A 23,060-nucleotide genomic window follows, 5' to 3' on the forward strand; every position below is an offset into this window, starting at 1 on the left:
ATTCAGTGCTTTGAATAATGCACTAAATAGGATTTCCTTGGACACACTGTGGTTTATTTCAGCTTGCCTGCCTACCCACATAGATGAGTTTAGCTCACAAGGCTCTGCAATGTTAAAGCAAGGTAAACACCTTCTACCTTCAGGCAGATATGCAAACCACACCATGTCAACGGGAAACAGTGGTGGGCTAAACACCCTGGTGATGAGCAGTGAGGCAGGAGCTGAGGCAGATTCCAGTACATGCTGTGGCTTTCTGGCAGCGTCTACTGACAAGCTGCTCGGGGGGTACAGCAGCCAGGCTTTGTGGACCAGTTTGGGCCCCAAATTTAGCTTGAGATGGGAAAATACTCTAATTTGCACTGCAACTGAAGATGATGTGGTGCCCAGACTGTGTGCTACAGGAGCCAGTAGAGACTGGTGCAAACAAATCACAGGAATAAATGTTAGCTAAATACGTTTCTGCAAAGCTGAATGGTTCTTTATGCTGCAACTTTTAAGTTTGTTTAGGGTGGATTTTCTACTCTCTCTCTCTCTCTTGTTACACACAAAAAACACTTGGTTAGGGTAAGAAAAAGATCATGATTTGGCTTAAAATACATGTTTTGGTCACTACGATCACGGATTATTATGGTTGGACTTCCTGTGAAAAAAACTCTATTTTAGTCTCCAAAAAAAAGGTCTGGAAATGTCCCCAGGTGTCTTTAAAAGTATCCAGTGGTGTGACTCAAACTGCGGTAGACCATTTAGAAGCCTTGTTGGCTTGTACACCACCATCCCATCCACCTCCTGACGTAAAAGGTGGCTAAGCATATAATGTGAATGTGATACAAATGTCAACCTTGGCCATATCTGTGGTTTGCAGAAACATTAACTGCTAACATTATATCCTGGCAACTGGGCTGGAGTTAGTGAGGACTTATGACCGAGGATGTCTCCTTGTATACCTCATGGATGTAGTTTGCAGGTTCAGGTTTTCTGTGAGGGCACAAGCTATGAATAATGGCAACAGAGATGATTACATCCTGTCTGTTGGTGATTTAACAAGGAAACTTTCACTCACTGCTACATGACAGAGTCTAGTGATTGGTTAATTAATCAGACAGACTCCAGGCCAGCTACTGAGAATGCTACAGTCTGTATAGAGCGTCACGATGCACACTGTTGGTGTTTACAGGATGTAATTAACCTTTTTTCTTTTTTCCTGCATAAAGTAGACGTATATATGTATATATCTATATATATATATATATATATATATATATATATGTATATATATATATATATAAGATGTGTGACGTAATCAATTGATGTTCTTTGGTGGCCAAGAAGAAATTCTATACTGGCATGTCTCCAGCACCTCTCCCCTTGGTTGCCAGGTTTTTCGTCATTAAAGTTATGTGGAAACACAAAATCAGTACTGTCCTCTACTTTTAACTCCAAGTGCAAGCTGCTGCAACCTGCTAATAATCCGTTATATTTTTCAATCGTGTCTATGCAGAAAGGATTATGGTAAACAGTGTTGCAAGGAAGATGCACACTTCACAACTCAGGCTTTGTTATCTCAGCCACATTTTTGAAATTTGAGTCCACATGTTTGACATGTCTACGTGGGAAACACTGTCATTGATGCTCATTATGCTTGAGCGGGCGAGACTGGAAATCTGATAGGAAGTCTTTGTACCATCTCAGCCAAAAGTTATCAAACACTGTTGATTTTGTCAGTATAGAGTCACGCAGCACTCTAATAGTGTGAGATTTGTAAAGACAAGTTCCCAGAAGAATGAGCAGCAAAAAGAAAATCAGGCAGAGGAACTGGAAACTACCACACAACAAAACATCACCGTGTTTTTGTCATTTACCAGCACATCTCTCTGCAGCACGAACCATACTGTGCACATCTCCCAAGCAGCTGTCCACCACAATAGGTGTCTGGCCTTCTTTTTCTTTTGAGCAGAGAGAGGCACACTGAATATGTGTTTCGTTTTCCTTCAGAGCCACAATTTTACTCAATTCGAGTTTTTGTGAGAGACTGGAGCGTCCATTAACAAAATTAACTCATGTCTGTGATGCATCAGTTGATGTGTGCACTGTTAACTTAGCGAAGCATGGAGGTACTGGCAAGAAAACTGCTTAATGTGAAGAGTACAGATAAAAGGTAAGTAAAAGATATTAAAGAGGGCAAACTACTACAAATAAACTGCTAGTAGGTAAAGCAGGTGGGGAGAGGCATGGATGTAATGATAAAGTGATGGAGCAGCCTTTAAACACTGAGGTGTTAGAAGGTGGCCACATTGATCTGTTGTGTCTGTCCACGTACATTAATCCTGATTCATTTTCAGAGACAGGTCTCTGTTGAGCGAGCACGGCTGATTACTCATCAGTCTTTGTCAGTTTTCCATCTCTTTTGACAGACAGAATCACCTCATGACAGACGGATTCATCACCCTCTATTAAGCCATGGAGGTGAATCCTGATAGAGCACCATCCTTTTATTTTAAACTCACCATTAACAGATATCAAAGGAAGATTTCATATAGCCTTGCAAAAAATTAAAAATGATTATAGGCTCTCCAGCTGAACTTTTAATTGAATTTCATTTCTTTATTGGAACATTGCATGAACAAAGCTTTAACAGCGGGTTTCTTCCTGTCTTTGGAAACCAAAAAGCCACCAGATACAGACATTACATCCAAAATGTGACAGTGTTGTTGGGGAAATATATTAATCACCAACCCAATTGCCAGCAGAAAGATTGGTCCAGTATGTTTCTGCGAACCACAGGTGTATTGAGACTTTAAGTTCCTTTAAGTTCAGTTTTCTATTTAAGGCACAAAAAACACTTTGTTAGGATTTAGAAAAGATCATGTTTTGGATTACAATATCTGTTTTGGTCACCACAAACAAGGCTAGAGATGTGCCCACTTGTTATTTGAAGGGCTGAGTATCATGAAGGGATTTTCAATACCAGTACAGTTACCGATTCCTTGACTTCGATACTGGTTCCTGAATGATAATGATTTCTATATCAATTTTATGAAATCTGTTCAAACAAAAGATGACATTACAGATACACCTAGTGAGCTCTACCCCCCCAACCCAATAACCAATCAACAGCACTATTAGATCTTAGCACAACAAGCATGCTGCATGCTTGATTGGGTCACTGACTCTGTTGAGATTAACTCAAGATTAATTTAAGATTTTACTCCTGAGGTATTTACAGAGTGCAGCTTTTTCATACCTTAAGGTCGACAGGTGCGCCTTAGAAGACCGAAGGCCGACAAAATCAGGAAAAAGACTCCCGCACACTGTCCACTTCACTTGCAATTAAGTTTATTGACAACAATGTTTCGGTACTTAGACCTTCATCAGGTTATCTTACAGGATCCGATCAAGCACACCTGGACCAACAAATCTACGCCACTGAATGAAAACCATTTTTTTTTAAAAAAAAAACCACCATAACAGGTAAAGTTCATATATCAATCAATGCACATATGTACACAATAAAAGTGTCACAACCGTACTTAAGACAGCCTCCCCCATGATATTGAGGCAATTCAGCCAGGATTGAAGTTCGATACTTCTTGCAAACTTAAAAACATTGAAATGCAGTCTCGAACTGTGGTCGCTGGCTTGGCAACCTTGCCTGTAAATCCCCCACCATCCCCTCACCCTCACTTCAGAAAAGTCTGGTCATAAAAATTTGATGTGAACGTGATATGACATGTATTGTAGAAATGTCAGTGTGGCCCGTATGTCACGCACTAGGCCGCAATCTCAAGCAATCACTTGCATATTCATGTTGATGTTTGAAACTATTGTCTCGTTCTACAATAATAACGGTCATAGTACGGTTGCAGTGTGCAGACACATACAATATATAGAGCATAGAGTCAAAAAAGACCAGCAATTGCTTTACTTGGAATTGATTGATGTAGTTTAATGTGTAGTGTTACATACTGGAGCACAATTCATAACCTTAATCATAGATTTTAGTATAAAGTTCTCAGGTTTAGCCTGTACTCTTAAATTGTCCAAGGGCCATAATAATTTTATTTAAAAATAAAGTGATTCCACAAAGAATACACAGATCTTTGTCAGCACAATGTAATATAGAGTTTAGAAACCTAAACAGCACTCACACACCCCAGGACTGGAGCTGCTGCTTAAACATTAGCTCAGCATGCCCAGTACTAAATTAGCATTCCAGTGCGATTAACTTGTCTTAATGCTTGTTCTTTCTTTGTGCCTGCTGATCTGCACAGAAATTGTGGCTATCAAATAGAAAAACACATGCCAGAATTCCATTAGAGCTGTAACCAAATCCATTTTATGGCATGAGTCATGAATTTCACCAATTTGGCCATGTTACCAATCGCTCATAATTGGCAGTTGTGTCTGCAGTTGCACTGGGCGGAGTGATTTCACAATGACTGATTACTCTGGCAGGAATAAACTTTCATTTGGGAATAGTGTTTTCTACTCTCATTCAGAAGCTGAAGAATGTTCAGCTCTGGGTTTCTTTCCACGGATTCAAATTCACAGCGTGTTCTCTTAAATCTCCATAAAACCCCTTCGTCCTCTCAGTATACTGTGGCTACACTAACAAAAGCAAACTAAATACTTTAACTCAAAGTGAAGATATGTGATGCCTTTCAACACTAAAAATAACTGTGATTGATTGAAGAACTAAAACACTGATCATTAATTTAACAGTTTTTATTTCTTGAGAAAAACGGTTGGTGCCAGATCGTTTCCTGGCCCTGGCACTGTGCTGAAGAGTCTAATGGAGCGTGGAGAAAGGCCTGGCCACTGCTAATGACTGATTTACTTTCTTTCCAACTGCATCCCCATTTCAACAGTGTTCAACAACAAACAACCCATTAGAGAGGCTCAAAATATTTAGAAACCAGTCAAATAAATCAATAATGGAATCCCCTCAGGAAATCCATCACATTTTTTCTCCGTGTAATGGACAAATTGACAGTAATGTCCTGTTAGCAATGTTAGTTTAAGCTGACGGAAAACAAAGTCATTTCAGTCAGAAATGTGTCATCAGACATCTGCTTATCACTGGCAAAATAAATGAAGAATATAAATGTTATTGCACCCCCAAGGTATGGACTTCTTCTCAACGCCCTCAGAATATAAATAAGTGAATGTGGAACACTTGGTGGGGATAGGCTCCAGTATTATAATATATATTTTCATTTTCATTCCCTAATGAACAGAAGGAACAGTTTGGTTACTTTCAATCAAGTAACATTTTATCTTCTGGACAGAGCATCTTATTTTGAGAATAAATATGTAGAAGTAAGTAAGTGATTTCATCTCATTTCATTTCATTTTTCAAGTGTTTTCAAATTAATGTTTTTTATTAGAACAAACTGTACTTTGCTGAAGTACATTTATTTACTGTAAACTTGATGTTTAAATGTCATGATAGATTGCAACAGGTATGATGAAGAAAGAAGGGAATTAATATCAACACTTATTCATGGAAAACACAATATGAGAGAATCTGCCAGGAAAGACATAATTGAAAGTATGCAATTGTTTAATTAATTACTTAAGAGTAACAGGAATAACAGAGAGACTTTAGTTTGTTTGCCATTACAACCCAAAGAAGAAGAAAACCTGTTGTGTTGTCCCATTAACTGCAGTTAACTGTGTAACGCTTTGTCTTTTGGCTCCGCTAGACAAACACACCACATATGTATCAATATATCCATATTTTTGACAACACTAACTTTGGCAAAGCAGCACTTTGGGCTAATTACTAGCATCAGCTAACAAGCTGTTAGGCATCTTAGCTTACCGTGTTAGCATGTTAATATTTGCTAGAACTTAAGCCAAAGTTTTGCAGGTATTTGGCTGATGACTGCTCAAGATTAATAGAAAAGTAAGTGGATCATCCAGGCGTCTAGGCATCTAATTAAAACCACAAATGTCAACTTTGTGGTGATAATACATGAAATGTCAGGGGATCAACAAAGACATTTGGCTTCGTCATCTGGGGACCAGAAATGTCTGAACAAAGTTTCATGGCTGGACCAAAGTGGTGCACTAGCAGATCGACAATGCAATGCTGCTACAATGGCTAAAAATGGAATATAATCAGCCACCATACTGTAAATGCCACAGCCTGTTTCTGGTTCAGTAATTTAAAATGTTCAGATTTAGCAGAGGGTGTGTAGCTGACATTAATTATGCCATCTGTTGGCTGCCAGCTATTTTATTTTGATTTTTCAAACAAGTCAGTACGCCAGAAAACAATCAACTACATAAAAACACTTTTCAGTAGCATGCTTCCTGTGGTCAGTGTGTTATAGAGGACCAGTGCAACCACTCTCTGACTCTTAGAGAAGCTTTCCTTTGAATTAGAGGGAGAAGGTCATTCAGTCCCAGTGATGAATCAGCACCACACAAAGATAGATTTCATTGTAAATACTGTATGGCCATACCATTAATATACATTATACAGCGTCACAAAATAAATTAGGATTCAGTTGTATGGGAGAAGAGGCCAGTAGTCTCACTTAAATTAAGAATCACAGACAAAGCAAGATAATGATAAAAAAATAGCACTTAAGAAACGAGAAAAGGTTGTTTTTTATGTGCCGCAGAAGCTTTTAAGTTTAAACCAGTACTACTGTCTGATTTACAGTAAGTTTTGTCAACATGAAACAAATAAATGTCTTGCATAAATCAGCTACTAGACTATGTCAAAACAGACCACTTTCATCTTTATAACATTCAGCAGTGAGCTGGAGAAGGAAGAGGATTAGACAGCGTGGAAGCACTTGTATTTAATTCAGTTCTGATCTGAGATGTAGATGACAGACTGCGATGTTAAAGAGACATACACGTAAATCACCCAGAAACAGACCAAGACTGAAATGTTATACAAATGTTTTTAAAAAAAAAAATAAAAATACCCTTGACTAAATATATGAGGAGTAATGATGACTGAGAGCTTTACAGTCATTCATAAACCTCAATGGAAATCATACTTTTATTGTTACGAGACCCTTTTGTTCCTCGTTTCTGTCCCTGAAGCCATTCAATGTTGTCAATCAAACTAGATAATCTCAGAACAAATCCTGCCGCTGAACTGCACCTTTTGACCTTTCCTTCACTCACAGAGCGTGTGTGGAGGCTGGTCCCCATCACTAATCATGTAATTAGTTGCTCCTTTGGCCAGTCAGGTGCTAATTACATGCAGATTGTGAGTATAAATTGAACAAAGGACACAGGTTTGAAGGACAAACAGACTTTAAGAAGGACAAACCTGTGTCCAAGGTTTGTAGACTGCAGAATCAGATAAATATTACTATTATCACCATATGTATGCAGTACAGCTATACCAGGCTTTTCACTACAAGCTGTACATGTGTAGTTGTGTATGTAACAAATAAAATGTTGCCCTTATATGTAAGTTACAGGCAGTGACAGGTGGCTTAGTTCTTCTAATAAGATTTACAATTGTTTAAACAATAATTTTTCTATGCTGAGTCACGTTAAATAAACAGAATGTAAGGTATTTAGAACAGGAAAGACTCCTGCTATCCCTGCAGTCAAACAGTATCTCCAGCTCAGACAAACTTGCTGCGGGTTTAGCCCAATCACACTGCAGCTCAACAGCCTCTCAGAGGCGATCAGATTTTCCTTTTGGACGATAATCAGTTACGTTCAAAGAATGAGCGTCTACACCCAATCTAAAACATTCATGCACAACATCGAGAAAAAAACAAGAGAGCATACTCTACTCTTCAGTCTCTACCCAAGGCCAAAGCTTATCCCAACATGCACTTGGAAAAAGGCAAGGAAACACCCTGGCACTAAGCCTAACCCTACCCCTAATGCGTCATTGTCATAACAGGGTCAACATTCTATCATATGCTATTCACACCTATGGGCAAATTATCAAGAAGTGTGAAGAAGTTAATGTGAGCTTCAAGTCTTTGAATGGTGACAAAAACCTGAAGGAAACCCAAGGAGAAAATGCTAAATTCAACCAGGAGTTGATTCAAACTCACAACCTTCTTTTTGTGAGGCAATAACAGCCCGAACCACTGAACCACTAGACTGTCGGTTTAAATTATTCTGGACGAAGCAAAGAGAGACCGTTTTAAATATCGACCTCAGGAGCCGAGTTCAGTTTCAGATGAGAAAAACAAAATCCAAATAATCCTACCAAAGGAAATAAACAGACATGTCACAAACAAGCAATCAATAAGAACTTTGAATAATGTAAGGAAGTGGAGCTATATGGGCAGGTTGATTAAAACAGCACAAGACAGATGACTCGGTGAAGGAGGAGGAATGAAAGGCTTACACTGTGTTGCATTGTCCTCCACACAACCCTCTGGGAGCAGTAGAGAAATGAAGAAGAAAGAGATTTAATTGGACATTGGAGAAATAGAGAGAGAGAGAGAGAGAGAGAGAGAGAGAGAGAGAGAGAATAGAAGCAAAGAAAGTCTTTTAGTTAGTGAAGCAAAAAGTTAAATGATAAATGGCGCTGCTGAAATATTCTATCCACCAGCCATCTCACTGTGAGATTTAGTACCTCAAACCACTTTCCTCACAATGAATTTTACACTGTGAAATCAGTTTCAAATCTGCTGCTATCAAATGTGATCAATGCAAAGATGGGGACCTGCATACAGACAGCAGTGTTACACAGAAAGTTAGTCTGAAGTGGTCTGATAACAGTTGTTATTTCATTTAAACTCAGCTTTAGCTAAATATACAGTCACTTGAGGCTTTAGTGTCTAGCACAGACTTATTTCAAGTGAGTTGGAAGTCTTACCCTGGCAACCCAACTCACTTTTCCAAGAGTAATTTTTCTTTTACAAGAGGTTGGCCTGAGAGCATGTACAAATGAATTATTAAAGATAAGGAAACCTGTGGAATTTCTCTAAATGTGCTGTTGCCTTTTGGTTTATTTTCCCTTCACAACCCTTTGGATGTGTATTTTATGAGGCAATGAGCAGGGTTTGGTTAAATTTTCTAACTTTTTCACACTACCATTGTAGTACACTTAAAGGGAATTCCAGTATTTTAACCTGAGCCCTCAATTTACATGTTTCTGTGTGTGATTCAACGTGTTTCATACTTACCAAAAGTTTTGCAATCGGTCCAGCAGATTGCCTCAACAGGGAGCCATAACACAGCTGTAATGGCTGCAATGTAATCCTTTGGGGCAACACAGACTGTCAAAGTTATGTCCACTAAAAGTGTTTAGTGTTTAATTGTCTTTGCCACTGACCGGCTGAGGTTGTTATTCTTGTTTATGACATTACAGAAACAATTCATGTGGAGAAAGACCTTTTATTTAAATAATAAGATCCTTTTTTCAAACATAAATATTAGCCTTGCTCAAGGAAAAGTCTTGCTCTGAAAACTCACAAGAGATGTTACATTTCCAAAATCATGGCTGATTGTTTAAGTGATTTTTGACAAAATTCTGTAGGAATTGTTTCCAAAATTTTATCAGACACACAACAAAATCAGCCTGTCAGTTGCAAAAACAAGCCCTCTAAGTGGACGTAACTTTGACAGTCGCAGTTGCCCCAAAGGATTTCATTGCAGCCATGCAGCCATGTTGTGCCTGCCAGCTGAGGCGATCTGTTTTTAACACCAAAAAAAACCCCAAAACATGTCAATAAAAGAGTCTAGGTTAAAAGAATCCTTGAATTCGCCTTTAACGAGTTAATTTCTAACAATTATAGCTACACATAGTAGTATTGACCACTTACGAAGATAAACACAGAACACTCACAGTTTTTAATCTGTCTCTCTACTCTATTTTAATCCTGTCAAACTATTTATACAGCAGAAGGTTCTCATCTTAGCCTTTTATTTAAAAGGACAATAATGTATTTAGTAAATAGATTTGCCAGTTTGACAGAGGATTACAGAAGCATTTGTTAAATCGATTGGCCAAAGAACAAATTGCTGGCATAAAATTGATAAAAATGGCCTGACATGTTGTAGTTGTTGGTAATGCTTTCAGTGGACTAACACTTGTTAAAGGGAAAAATCTATGAATTATTAGGAATGTAGCTCTTGACTCTTTCTTTAATTACCAGTCCTCCTTTTGACAGCCACATGACAATAATGCAGCCTGATGTGGAATTATGGAACAATATAGTCTTAACAATTAGATTACAACATATGTACAATGTGACATCAATCACAGCCGCATATATTTTGGAGCAGAAGGGGGAAAGGATGCAGAGATGTAGGCTACTTGTAGATCAGAGTTGTGGGCGTCATTTAATAACTTGTGAACTTGAGGGCCTCTGTGTAACTATACACTGGAGCCTGACACAGGCAGCCTCCTACACATCATGTGTCAGTGGCATGAGGTGGATCTTTTTATAGCCTAAATTATTGTCTTAGGATTGTCATCATCTTGAAGTTTGGTGGGTGTATTTCTAAATCTGTGTTAGCCTCTTCAGAATTGATTGTAAGAGCAGTATAAAGTCTTTGGTGAAACTTTTTGGTGATTCCTAGAGCCAAAGGACCACTGGGGGAAATAGTATATGGTAAACAATACGTCCAAGGAGTCTATGTTTGCTTTTGTGACATTTCTGCAACCTCTGGCACTTAGTGTGCAAGGAACTGAATTATTTTATATTCTAAGAACAGCAAGGTGGAAGACACAATATGCTAGGGTCTGTATGGATTACATGAATATGGCTTTGCAATGATTTTTCCTGGAAACTTTCAGGGCCTCTACTTTTTTCTGGCCTTTGGACTTGAGCCCTGGTAAAGTTAGGTCTTAAGCTCAGTACGCCTCCACCAATAACATTTCAGAAATTCTCAGCACTTGTCTGTGCAGTTCTGAAAATAAGTCGAGCTGTTAAAATACAAAGTTAGAAAGTGAGAGTTCAACTTCTTTTCTCAGTCTCAATCTATTCTCACTCTACTCTTAACATTCATCATTTTCTGTAAGAATGTAGACCTCTGTAATAAAACAGTTCATGAATTTGCGGCTTTAGTCTTATCTAGGCTTCAAAGCAAAAGCCCAATAACTAGAAGTTTCCTCATATTTTCGGTTTGGTTAGTTTGTTTGTTTGTCAGCAGGATAACAAAAAATTACTGGTCCAATTTTCATGAAACCTGGTGTAAGGTGTTGCATGGGCCAAGGAAGAACCTGTTAATTTCCGGAGCAGGCCTGAAGCAAGGGGTAGTAGATGGGAATTAAGTTAAATAGTGACAAAACATAACCACTTTTTAGAAAATGATGACTTCATATGTGTACCAGTAATCCTACCAGGGGTAGCTGACACATGTATTTGCTCAAACCTTTTTTCTTTGGCTTTTGATCAGACTTAAACTGCTACTACTTAATGCTCTCTCATTGCTCAGGGATTATCTTGAATTGGGTTTATGCATAATCACTTATTGTCTGTTCTGTTGACCTTATTTCCTTTCATTTTGTCTGTGAAGCCCTCAACTCATGTTTTTGTTAATGTGCTCTAGAAATAAATTTGACTTGACTCAAACGTCACACAGAACGCAGTCGCTATGGAGCATGCAGGGACCCTGGTTTCATGGGAGAACCAATAAGATTATAACACCGCTTTTTTCTCAAACTAAGATGTGGCTAATGTAAGTTTTTTTCATAGAGAGTTTTGTAACATGATGAGTGTTCTCTTGTTTTCACCAATGTATGTGAAATATTTCCACTTGATAATGCTGAGATGCTGAGGCTTCAGCCAGGCACAGACATATTTTGACAGAATTTTTATACTTTTGAAAATATGACCAGACATGTAGCTGAGCTTTCAGATTTGCATATCAGAGGAAAACGGACTGTTGGCCTTGGCGGAGGTCTGTGCCTAGTTGAGTGACCTAGTTTTAGGAATGTATTGGTTTTCTCATACAAATGATTTGACCTAAGATATTTTTTCTCTACTGTTATCTCTCTAGGGACCATAGAAACACATTCAACTGCCTACTTTATATAATTCTGATGATTTTCTCATTATTCTGTTTTCCATTTATTACTATAAATGATAAACAAAATAGCCTCTAAACACTGATTCATGTTATTTTCACTTTACCATTTATTCATTTATTTATATATTTTCCAGTCACAGTTTACAATATTGCTCTTCCATCTTGCCTCTGTACATACCAGTCTATCCAGGCTTGTTCCAGCTGCTGTGGTTGGCCTCTCTTCAGGGGTGTAGGGTCTGAAACGAGTGCTGAACACATCTGAAATGCCGCGTGCTGACCTTCCTATTCCTGACGGCTTTGGTTGGCCACACCCTTGAAAAACCTAAAATCAACACAGGGAGATACAATTACCACAGAGAGGGGCGAAAGCACAAGGGGGAACTGAAAGAAGATACAGACCAGCCGGTGTCTCAAATATGTTTAGCATTCACAGTATCTTAGGGAAAATGCCTGGTTTTGCAACATTAACACAACATCACCTCATTATTATGAGATGTGAGCCTCTCATCGCAATGCCAAACAGTTACAAACCAAGTATCAGCAGTCCAAAGCTGCCTTAACTCTGCACTGAGTCAGGGCTGCATTTAAGTCTATTCCTTTGTAGAATACACACATCCATTTTGATCACAAAAAGGTTGTAGTTTTACCAACATCACTGACAAGCCTGTGTCAATTTGCTCACAGCACCAATTCAGGTTTGTGATTTGAGATAGAAAACCATTTAAAGCCAGCCTGGAACCAATGCTGCCCGAGTCTCCATTTACAGTGTCATATCGGTGGCAAAAAACGTATTAACGTTGATATGTTGTTACTCACAGGCAATTGGAAGCCATTGTTACAATCGGACACAGTGCCTTCAAAATGAAACAAAAAGTTCATACATAAGACCAGGTTCTGTAGGTCAAACGCCTTTTTGGCAGGAGCTTAAACAAACGTATCACAAAAATACAGTATAAATAAAAAATAAATGAACTATTTATAAAGCACCTTTCAAAACACAGTTACAGAGTGCTTTACAATAAAGACACAAACATTTTTTAAACACAGAATAAAATGAACTAAAAGCCATAAAAACACAACACGAGTGTAAACTGAGCTACTTTTAAGAAAATGTGGGTTTATAAAAGTGATTTAAAAAAAGATACCAAGTGAGCTTATGGAGATATTTGTTTTTAATGTGGCAAATATCATCTCTTCTTATGTCTAATACACCCATGTCATAGTCTGACCTACAATTGCAACCATTAAAACTTTAGCTCAGAAAAAAATACAGATTCAATGTATTGTATGTATGAAATATTTAGTATGAGTGATACACAGAAAATAAGGGTTCATGAGAGAAAATTAATAACTCTTTCTTCCACCAAAAAAACCTAGCAATTTAATTAAACTTTCCTGAAATAAAAACTAAAGTTTTGTTGCTTACGAAAAAATAGAAGTGCAGATCTATCATCAATCAAACCTTACGTGAATCAATGTATTCTCCAGGTTCATTGAGAGAATGGATTGTTTTCAGATGGCTTGGTCTCTACAGGCTCTCAGGGCCCAAACAACACACCTCCAAACAGCACAGCTCATTAGCATTCCTCTGCGGCCTGTCTGCTGGCCCCTGGCTCAGTGTGTGATGGAGCACTCTAATGTGCCACATGGCTGTCAAGACAAGAGGCTGTCTTTTCTCTAATATTTAACAATTCTTCACCATGATTACAATTCTACTATCCTGTACATCTCACAAGCTAAATGATTTTCAACAGGCCCATGCAGTGGGATTGAAGGTCCAATGCGATGAGGCCTGACATATTCTGCAAAGCATGGTGATTGTGGAAGGACATCGTATGGTAAAATGTGAATATGGGGAGAGATTGTAATCTTGGAGCAATCTGTCAGCCAAGCAGAAGCTTGTAGGGATGGAGCGTGCATAGACATTTGGTAAAGTTGAAAAATTTCCACCCATTGATATGGAAAATAATGTGACATCTCATTCACACTGACCTGTGTGACTCTGGCATGGAGATAGGCCAGAATACAACAAAGGATCAGAATACAAAGTTGAACGGATAAACCTGCCTTTTGACAGAGAGGGACAATGAAAAACAATCCTGTGGGTGATGATATACTGAATATGCTGCTTCAAATCTTAAACTAGAGACTGATTAGCAGTTTGACTTCTTAAGAGGCCAAAGTGGAAATTAGCTCTGTATCACGCATGTTAAACTATTTCTTTTTTTTAAAAAAAAAATCAATGTTATATACAACTTAATGGTTTGCCAATTGTATTTTGGAGGATATGAGAGGACCAGAGTCCCTGTCCTGCATCCCAGGTGAGGTTCAGTTTAGACTCCTAAAAGCTTTGATTCACTGGTGGAAGAAGTATTCAGGTCCTTCACTGAGGCAACAGTAGCAATATTGCCTGGTAAAAATACTCTTAAAGTATAAAAGTGAAATTAGTCATTGTGCCACAGAAATGTTCAGTGCTCTACGCTTATATCTGATGCGTTTGGATTTATATTACTGCTGCGGCGTTATTGCATATGTTGTATTTTACTGCTGTAGATTAGAGTAGGGAGCTGACTGGCCGTGCCGGGTTTAGACAAGAAATTCGAAATGATGTTCAGTTTCTGGTCGGGTTTGGTCATGGCAATTGACAGCTGTAGTTATTAGTGGGCTGTGCTACGCAAAGCCCACTATGGACACCTCTATAGCAAAGCTATAGGTGTCCATAGGTGTCCACTATTGTTATTGCTCGCGCCTCAATTTTATTATTATTCTTCCTCCGCCGTTTTTTGGCGCGTAACTTGCCCCGCACCATTGAGCGCACACAAACAAAAAAGACATCAAAACGTGCGGCTCGATTGGACGAGGTTTGCTATTATTTTTTTCTCCAGAATATTAATTTTTGAACTCTTACGACGCGAAAAATTAATATTTTGGAGATAAAAATAATAGCATACCGAGTCCGATCGAGCCGCACGTTTTGATGTATTTTTTGTTTGTGTGCGCTCAACGGTGCGGGGCAAGTTAAGTGCCAAAAAAACGGCGGAGGGGGAATAATAATAGAGAGGCCCGGGGAAGAACAATAGTGGGCTGTGCGAAGCACAGCCCACTATGGACACCTATAGCTTTGCTATAGAGGTGTCCATAGTGGGCTTTGCGTAGCACAGCCCACTAATTACGCTCCATAACCAGACTTGAAATAGCTTGTGAATTTCTCCATTTGAACCATTAAAACACAATATTGCATTAAAAGTATATTTTTGTTGGCACAAGCACCTCGTACCCCATGCTGCTAGCTATAACTCATGTTGTTACTTACGTCACCTCAGGGAAGAGCCATTTGAAGTCATTTGTCCAATTAGCATAGCCATATACAGTGGTTGGCTACATTACTCTATTGGTTTGCTCACGTATCCACGGATCTGCTTGTTTAATGACGTAATGTGAAGTTTGTAAACAGAAGTAAGAGGACATTACATACAGCGATCTCTACGCCTTAAATATAGATTGCTGTTATCTTCAAGATTGGTTTCACGATATAAAATCAGAAGATTGCGCACGTCCTTTTTTATGTATGCCATGAAAGAAAAATTGTATTAATCACGACATGGTAAACAAATATAATTCAGAATACAGTACCTTGGCTGACACTTGCATGCTGTTGTCCTGCATGGTCATGATGGCCTCAGAGATCTTGATGTCAACTGGCTCTATGACTGCTTCAATGTTGAAGGGTCCCTCCAGTCTGTCTGCCACCAGTAACATAGCATCTGTCATAACACAGAAGGCACATGTCAGCTCAGAGATATTAAACACTCACACACACACACACATGCGCACACACCCACATGCACACACACACACAGAAATGTTACTGCTTATGTTTATGCACGTACATCAATGTGTTCACATCATTTTTGAGGGTTAACAATACTCGATGCGAAATCCTCAGGGTGCTCGGCTCTATCGTGTCTGTGACATGGATCCAACTGAGAGCACAAAGAACAGTGCCTTCTCCAAATGTGCTGCAAGCCAACAATTACAAACACAAAAGGAACCTGAAAGCACCTTCATCTTAACACACACAGCCAAAAAGAGATAGGGTGCTTGAAAGAGGATGTGCAACATCATGTAGAAATTAAATTTTCAATGTGCGGCACTTACAAATTTGCAATTTACATACATGCTAATCATTCCAGTTAGACATAGAAGACTTCTGATTTATTCATCTATATGTGTTCGTATTTCTAAATCAATACATCAATAAATGTATGAATTCATGTCTATGTATCATGCTAGTAATTACTTTTTAATTACATCCCAGACACTCAGTACTTCAACTTAATTCGTTCTGTCAAACATGAATTCCATAAATACTTTGCTTTACCATTAAGCATTGCCTAAAAAACATCTGATGGCAAGTGATTTAATCAGCTATTCCTAATTTACTTTCCAAAACCCATCCTCTCACATCTAATAATGTCCTAAGAAAACATCAAAATTCTTCTCTGTGCTAAATAAACAGGTAATTACAGTCAAAAAAAAAAGAAGAAGAAGCAGAAGAAGAAAACACAGGGATCAAGACCTTATTACTGTGGAAGAGTCTTGGCATGAATCAATACCTAAAACAGATTACCCACCAAACTGCCACTTCTCATTTTCATTGAAACAATGCGGTATTAATATGTTCATACGGACGGATGGTGTTATTGATAAAGTTAGACTGGGAGAGATGTCAGCGGTGAAAAGAATGTGTTTGAAATTTTCATTAGGCTCTATCTTGTCTCTCAAAAAAGTAATTAAAAGTCCACCAAGTCTTGTTTGAGGGGTTAGCACTGGTTAAGTGTTGAGGGCAGAGAACAGTGATACGACGAAGACTTCCATATCTGTGCACTGACATTTGCTGGGATGTGGACCAAGCACGGAAAGCCTATTTACCCCTACGGGAGCAGCTCCCTGCAAAAGGGCAGCAGAAACACAGTTCCTCATCCCCTGAGTCTTTAGCAGAAGTAGAATGCCAGTGCAAATCATTAGATCATACGTGATCATAGCTAGGACTTGGATGTGGAGGGATCATTGGCCTGTGGTGCAGCTCCGTAGGCTTAAGGGGCAAAGCCTGATAACTCCACAACCTGCTGTGACATCGCCAAAAGGGAGAATTTTTAAGCCAGGGCTCAAACCATTAGCAAAGTGACTGTATCCTACACTAACAGCCAAAAAATGTCTAAAAGTGCTTCTGTTGACGTCTGACAAATTATTTACTTAATACATCATCAGACTCACCCACAGCACTATCACATGGTAATATAGTCTCTTCTGACTTCTATTTAACACACACTCACATACTGTAGGTAACATACTTAACTTATGTAATGTAAGTTAATCTACCTATATAACTGAACTTACATAACTAAGGTATTTCTTTTTAACCAATTCTATGATCTTGTTCTTATTCTAACTTAAAACCTAAACCTAACCTAATTTTGATGAATAAATCTGACCTGTGACCTTATCACAACTTTATCCATGTGTTCACCATCTTTGACGCTGACGTCACCTATTTTTGTCCTTTACTGCATGCCCAAAGGTCCTAAAATGCGACATCTTGTTACAATGGAAGCCTACTGGGACTAAACGGAGTGAAATGACCTGCAAATTCGTAGTGGCATTGTATCTGCATGCATTCTAATTATATCACGTTGGTAATTGTGACCTTTTTTTGTTGGAATACATGGATTCTGTCTTTAGGATGTGACTCTTATTTATTAAAGTATTTATTTATAAAAATATGATTTCTTTTTATTTCAATTTTTCCCTTAGTTTAACCCTAAGTTTTAGTCCAAGTACTAAAGAAAAATCGTAATACTTTCGGACATTCTGAAGTCAACTGGGACCTACTGAAGATGAAAATCTTTACAATCACACATACAGTACATACTTGTAAATAGGATCCATTCATTGTTAGTTTTGATATTTTCTTCTTTCACACGTCACAATTCAGTCTCAAAACATCACCTGTGAGCAGAGCTGAGAGAAAATTCAGGAACAGACTGAGCACTTCAACAAAATCACATCAAGTCTTCACACATAAATAGCAAAAGAGGTCATTTGCCGGTGCCTTCCACAGGCACAAATGCAGGCATGAATAAGTCTTGAGTGTCAAAGCTGCACACTTTGTGCTGCAACAACAGTTAAAACATTGTGTATTGTAGCCTAGTGTAGAAACTTTTTTAATTTATTCGGTTAGAAAAAGCTGAGGAACCTTGGAAAATTGACAAATAAGATCATTGGGGTAAGTCAGGTATAGCTCTCTCAATTACAGTGTAACAGTCCGGCACTAAAGCCAAAACCATTCAAGACTGTCCTGGCCAGCCAGTGCAGAATGAGTTTGAGCTCCCGCCCTCAGGCAGGCATTTCAGAGTGCCTGTCATGAGACCTAAGGAACATAAAGTCTCCTTCCTCTCGCTGCTATTGACAGGGCAGGATATTAAGCCCATGCACTTGACTGAGGGGAGTGATTTAGAGGACAGCTGGGTACAGAGGACACAGCCCTCGCCTGTTTAAAGAGGGGTGAATTAAAAGCATAATGATTAATACTCAAACCTGGTTTGCCAATTAACATTGAATTAAGTTGAAAACATATCCAGGTGGCCTGTCTCAGCCTCAGTCTCAACCTCATTGAAATATCCAAACATATATCTGGAATATTTAAGTATACATTAAGTAAACACAAATACCTTTGCCAAGAAGTTCAACAAAGCTTTTTGTTACAGGACATTAGAAGAAAGCTAACAACTGATTCAGCTATAATCTGGTGGACAGATTCTGAACAGTTGGTGAGATTGTGATGGTTATCTGAACCAATTAGTCATAATTGGGATTCTGGGACTTAACATGTATTAAAAAAGCTCTAACTTGCTATTTTCTCAGGGGCTAAAATTACTATTATTCAATGGTAATATAAGAATTTATTACGAGACAAAAGAGTAGAAAAACTAAAAAAATATTTGTGTAATTTTCTGTACTAACTGTAGACATATGGTGTGTTCAGACCCGAACGTGACGCTATTTGAGCCTCGCATTCCTCCAAACTCAGCTCCAAGTATTTTGTCCTCCCTGACAAAAGCATATATTTTATTGACAAACTTTTTCCTCTTCGAAATAAACCTGTTCTTGTGTGAGCTTGTGTCTGTTCCATGCAAGACCTGTGCTTTTACCATGTACTTGAGTGAACAGAGCTACAGATAGATCCCTCTTCCCCTGTCTGTACCTTTGAAGAGCACTCCTGTTTGTTTACTCTGGAGTCTCAAATTGGGTATGATGCTTGGTTAGATTTCCATCAGCAGCTGGCTGGAGGTCACTGCATGGGACCAACCCAAGTCCTGTGAAGTCCTCAGCCGCCTATGTTTAGCAGAGTGTTCTGCGGCTCTAATGCTGCCACAGAAGAAAAGTCTCAGTGGGAGTATAGAAGAGAAATTGGCACCAGTTCTGTTACTCACTCCATAAAAGACTCAAAGACCTAAATGATATCCTCAGCTGAGCTCTGACAACCTATTTTTCATATAGCTTAATGAATATTTGATGGATTGTGAGTCTGAGTCAGCCATATGGATTGCTGTGGGGAAGGGTTACTTCTACATGCTTAAATATCTCCAGAAATGATGTCACATACAGGAGCACTGTTTAAAAACAACGGGCTGTTGATGAAAAGCATCACAAGATCCAACCATAGATCATTAAGAGGGCAAAAATACACATATTGTAGTGAACAGGCTATGCTCAATGTTTTAGAATCTATACTGATACTACCTAACGTGGTCCGCACTGTGTAGTCACAGGTTTGGTGTCGTCATCCATTTTGCCAGTTATTTCTTTGTGATAGTTAAATCCAGATTTAGTCACGAAAAACTGAATGTTGTTTGAAAGCAAAAAGCCTTGTGATTCTATTTGTGGAAAGCATTTTAAGATTCCCAACGAACAGTTGCTTATTTTGTACCACTTTCATGTTTCACTTTCCAAAGAGTTCATTTTCAGAAGAGACCAGCATCAGGAGCTAATTCAAAAGTGTTCAGTTTAGCTTTTTATTTTGGATATGTCATTTTCAGGCTCGCAGACAATAAAAGCAGTTCTTGTTATGGGTTTTTAAATTCCACTTGTGTTTTTTCTGACTATTTGTTTTATTATTTTATTAAGTTTGTCATTCAGACATTTCAAAAGATTTTTTTTTAAAAAGTGATTTACATAAAATTGCTGGTACTTGCTTTTTTTTTGCTGTAGATTTTCCAAATCTTATGCCAGATTAGCAAATGAAAATGTTTTTTTTATTCTTAATTCTTTATTGAAAAACAACAGTTTACAAGGAATTCAGGTAAACAGAAATGTAGCACATACAACACAAAATGAAATTATGAAAATAAGGCTTCATGAGGGACATATTTTAGCAGGCTCAAAACAGTGAGACTCTAGGTCTCTCCAGAATTTTTGGATAGTTCACAGTAAACAAAACAAAGGTGAGAGATTGTTTCTATACTTTGTTTACCAAAGGTACAAGACATATCAACACCTGTAAGCTTGGCAACAATACAGTTAACAGGGCATATTCTATGTGAACATTTGAAATGTACTTCCTTAGCCTTATTTGAAATACAGTATATGAAAAAGGTATAAGCCGAGTCTTTCCAGTTTATGTTCTCAAACTTAGATCCCCCAGAAAAACGTTCCTCTTGGAACAGTTTTTTTTATTCCTTTAAAAAGTTAACTCAACAGATTTACATGTGGATGCCATCAACATTAGTCTTTTAAGTAAGACCACTGACCAACCACTTTTTTCAATAAATGGTTTTATAAATGCTTTTATGTTTCCCCATCTATCTGCTATTTATCTAGACTGAGATCTATTTTTTTACAGCATCAGTCTCATGTAACAATGAAATTATTAATTTGCCGTGTGTATTAACAAATAAACAATCGATTTGTACCACCATTCATCCATCTATCCATTGGCTGACACAGTGGGATGTATTGGCATGGTTGTTTACTGCTGGCTCCATGGTGCCAACTTTTTTGCTTCAGGCTGCATGCTTGGTTATTTTCTAATGGAAAACTGTCCCCCTTTTTTCTTTTTTGCCCGAAGGGATTTGGAGACACTCCAACAAACTACCTGCAGTCCCTTGGGGGAGCACAGCCAGCATCCATGAGCGAATCTGTGACAAATCAACAAGTTTTATGTGAACAGGTTGAGAAAATAAATAAAGGGTACTCTTAATTATCAAGGGCATTTTTAACCCCTTGATTTTTAATTCCAGGACTGTTTTATTAACGCTCACAGTTATTTCTGGCCCGTGTTTCTGATCCCAGCTTTAGATCAAATCCACCGTTCTCACTTTTGTTCAGTGCATGGCCAATATAATTTTGATGTGGTGATGTGGTGCTGGAGTGTTCAATAAATACACCCTGTGGAAGATCAATTTCTGTCATACATTGCCATATCCATCCTGAGCTGTTATCTATAAAAATCAGTTATAATATATGTGCTCTCTGGTGCCCATTGTAGAGTAAGTACATAGTTTAAAACATTGACAAGAATATTATTGACAAAAAGTGAGTCTGTGCCCTCGTTCACATCATTAATAATTTTACTAACAGGTACTGATCCAGGCACAGTGCTGTTTTCCTTAAGCTTTGATTTTGTAATTAAAGTTTTTGTAGAAGGGAGTAGGAGAAATCTCTCGAGATTTACCTTGGTTAATTTAATGGTCATAAAATCTCAGTGAGTGGGAGTTAAGAATGATTCCTCCTCTCATGCATGTGCGGCCGATGAGATCGCTCTCAGATTTCAGTGGTGGAAAATCTTGGACTATTTCACACCACATACGCCAGACTGGTGTTACTGGGCTCTGCATGACTGCTCTGGAGTCAATGGAAGGACCAGACTGTCACATTCAGAGTGCAGAAACGGTCCATTCACACTTGGACTGTGTTTGAATTTATCTTTTATGAGCCTGTCTTTAGGATTTAAAGGCATATCACTTTCCTCATTATGTAAACTAGGAGCTCCAATGTCACATTGCATTCCCTTTAAAGGGTAACTCCACCAATTTTACCCATTTATGTACTGTATTTACAAGTCTGGGGAAGTACAACTGTATATGTGAAACAAGTAGTAGAAGTCTTTTTGTGGCTACAGAGGAAGCTACATGCAATCTGATGAATTGCCTCCAATTATGTCAATCACTGGCTAAGTTGCATTGTGGGCAATGTAGGCACCTGGTTTTGAAAAGGATCAAGAATACCTAGAATAAAAGGGGTGATATCTGGTTCTGCTGTATGCATTCTGATTATTTGTTTTTTAACTGTCCATAATTAGTCCAACAGGAGTTGGATAGTCCGTAGGAGTGCAATTCTAGACCAGTGGACTGCTTTTTCAGAACCTGGTGCCTACATTATCCACAATGCAATGTTGCCATTAATCAGACTACATGCAACTTCCTCTGGAGCCACAAAAGGCTTTTTCACATACACTTTAATGTTTAAAAGTGACAGAGTTACCCTTTAATGCTTGAAGAATTGGTGTAAAACAATAGTGAAGGTATCACATAGATTAATATCTTGTGTAGTGATTCTCTGTATAAAATACTTAACATCAAAAACATTTTTGAAATCACTCAAAGTCAATCTAAGAACTTGCCTCAGTGATATGTTTAAAAAAAGCTTCAGCAAAAGTTTGTTATTGCAGCAGTTGCATTTCCACTGTTGATATAAATCAATCAGGGGATAATTCTGTGAACATAATGCAAAGAGAATTGCCACCCAGTGCCCATAAATACAAGTCCGCCCAGTGATGAGTTTCACTGATGAAAATGGCACAAATAACTTTTATCATCTGCGAGTGCAAACTGGGGAAAAACATGATGCATCCAACAATAGAACTTGATGACACCCTGCATACATTTCCAGAGACAGCTGATTACTTGCCGTTGGTTTCTCCACATGCTGGAAATTCAACTCGTCATGAGTAATGATGAGTGTTTTATAGAAAACAGTGCATGTCTTTGATCATTTGTTCTTACCTATTCCCAAATATAGTTTTG

At 38.3% G+C, this 23,060-nt stretch overlaps 1 protein-coding gene across 1 annotated transcript in view; it reads right to left on the reverse strand.

Annotated features, from left to right (window-relative positions):
- The window catches only part of gpc6a (glypican 6a), a 153,919-nt gene that overhangs the window by 21,443 nt on the left and 109,416 nt on the right, over nucleotides 1–23,060 (reverse strand). The window contains exons 5-7 of the mRNA XM_073464738.1: nucleotides 15,610–15,740; nucleotides 12,155–12,298; nucleotides 8,342–8,371 (exon numbers count right to left, since the gene is read on the reverse strand). Coding sequence (XP_073320839.1) covers nucleotides 8,342–8,371; nucleotides 12,155–12,298; nucleotides 15,610–15,740 — 305 coding nt within the window. The remainder of the gene's footprint in view (nucleotides 1–8,341; nucleotides 8,372–12,154; nucleotides 12,299–15,609; nucleotides 15,741–23,060) is intronic.

This window comes from Pagrus major, chromosome 4 (genome assembly GCF_040436345.1).
Source record: "Pagrus major chromosome 4, Pma_NU_1.0".
In the NCBI taxonomy this organism is placed as follows: Eukaryota; Metazoa; Chordata; class Actinopteri; order Spariformes; family Sparidae; genus Pagrus; species Pagrus major.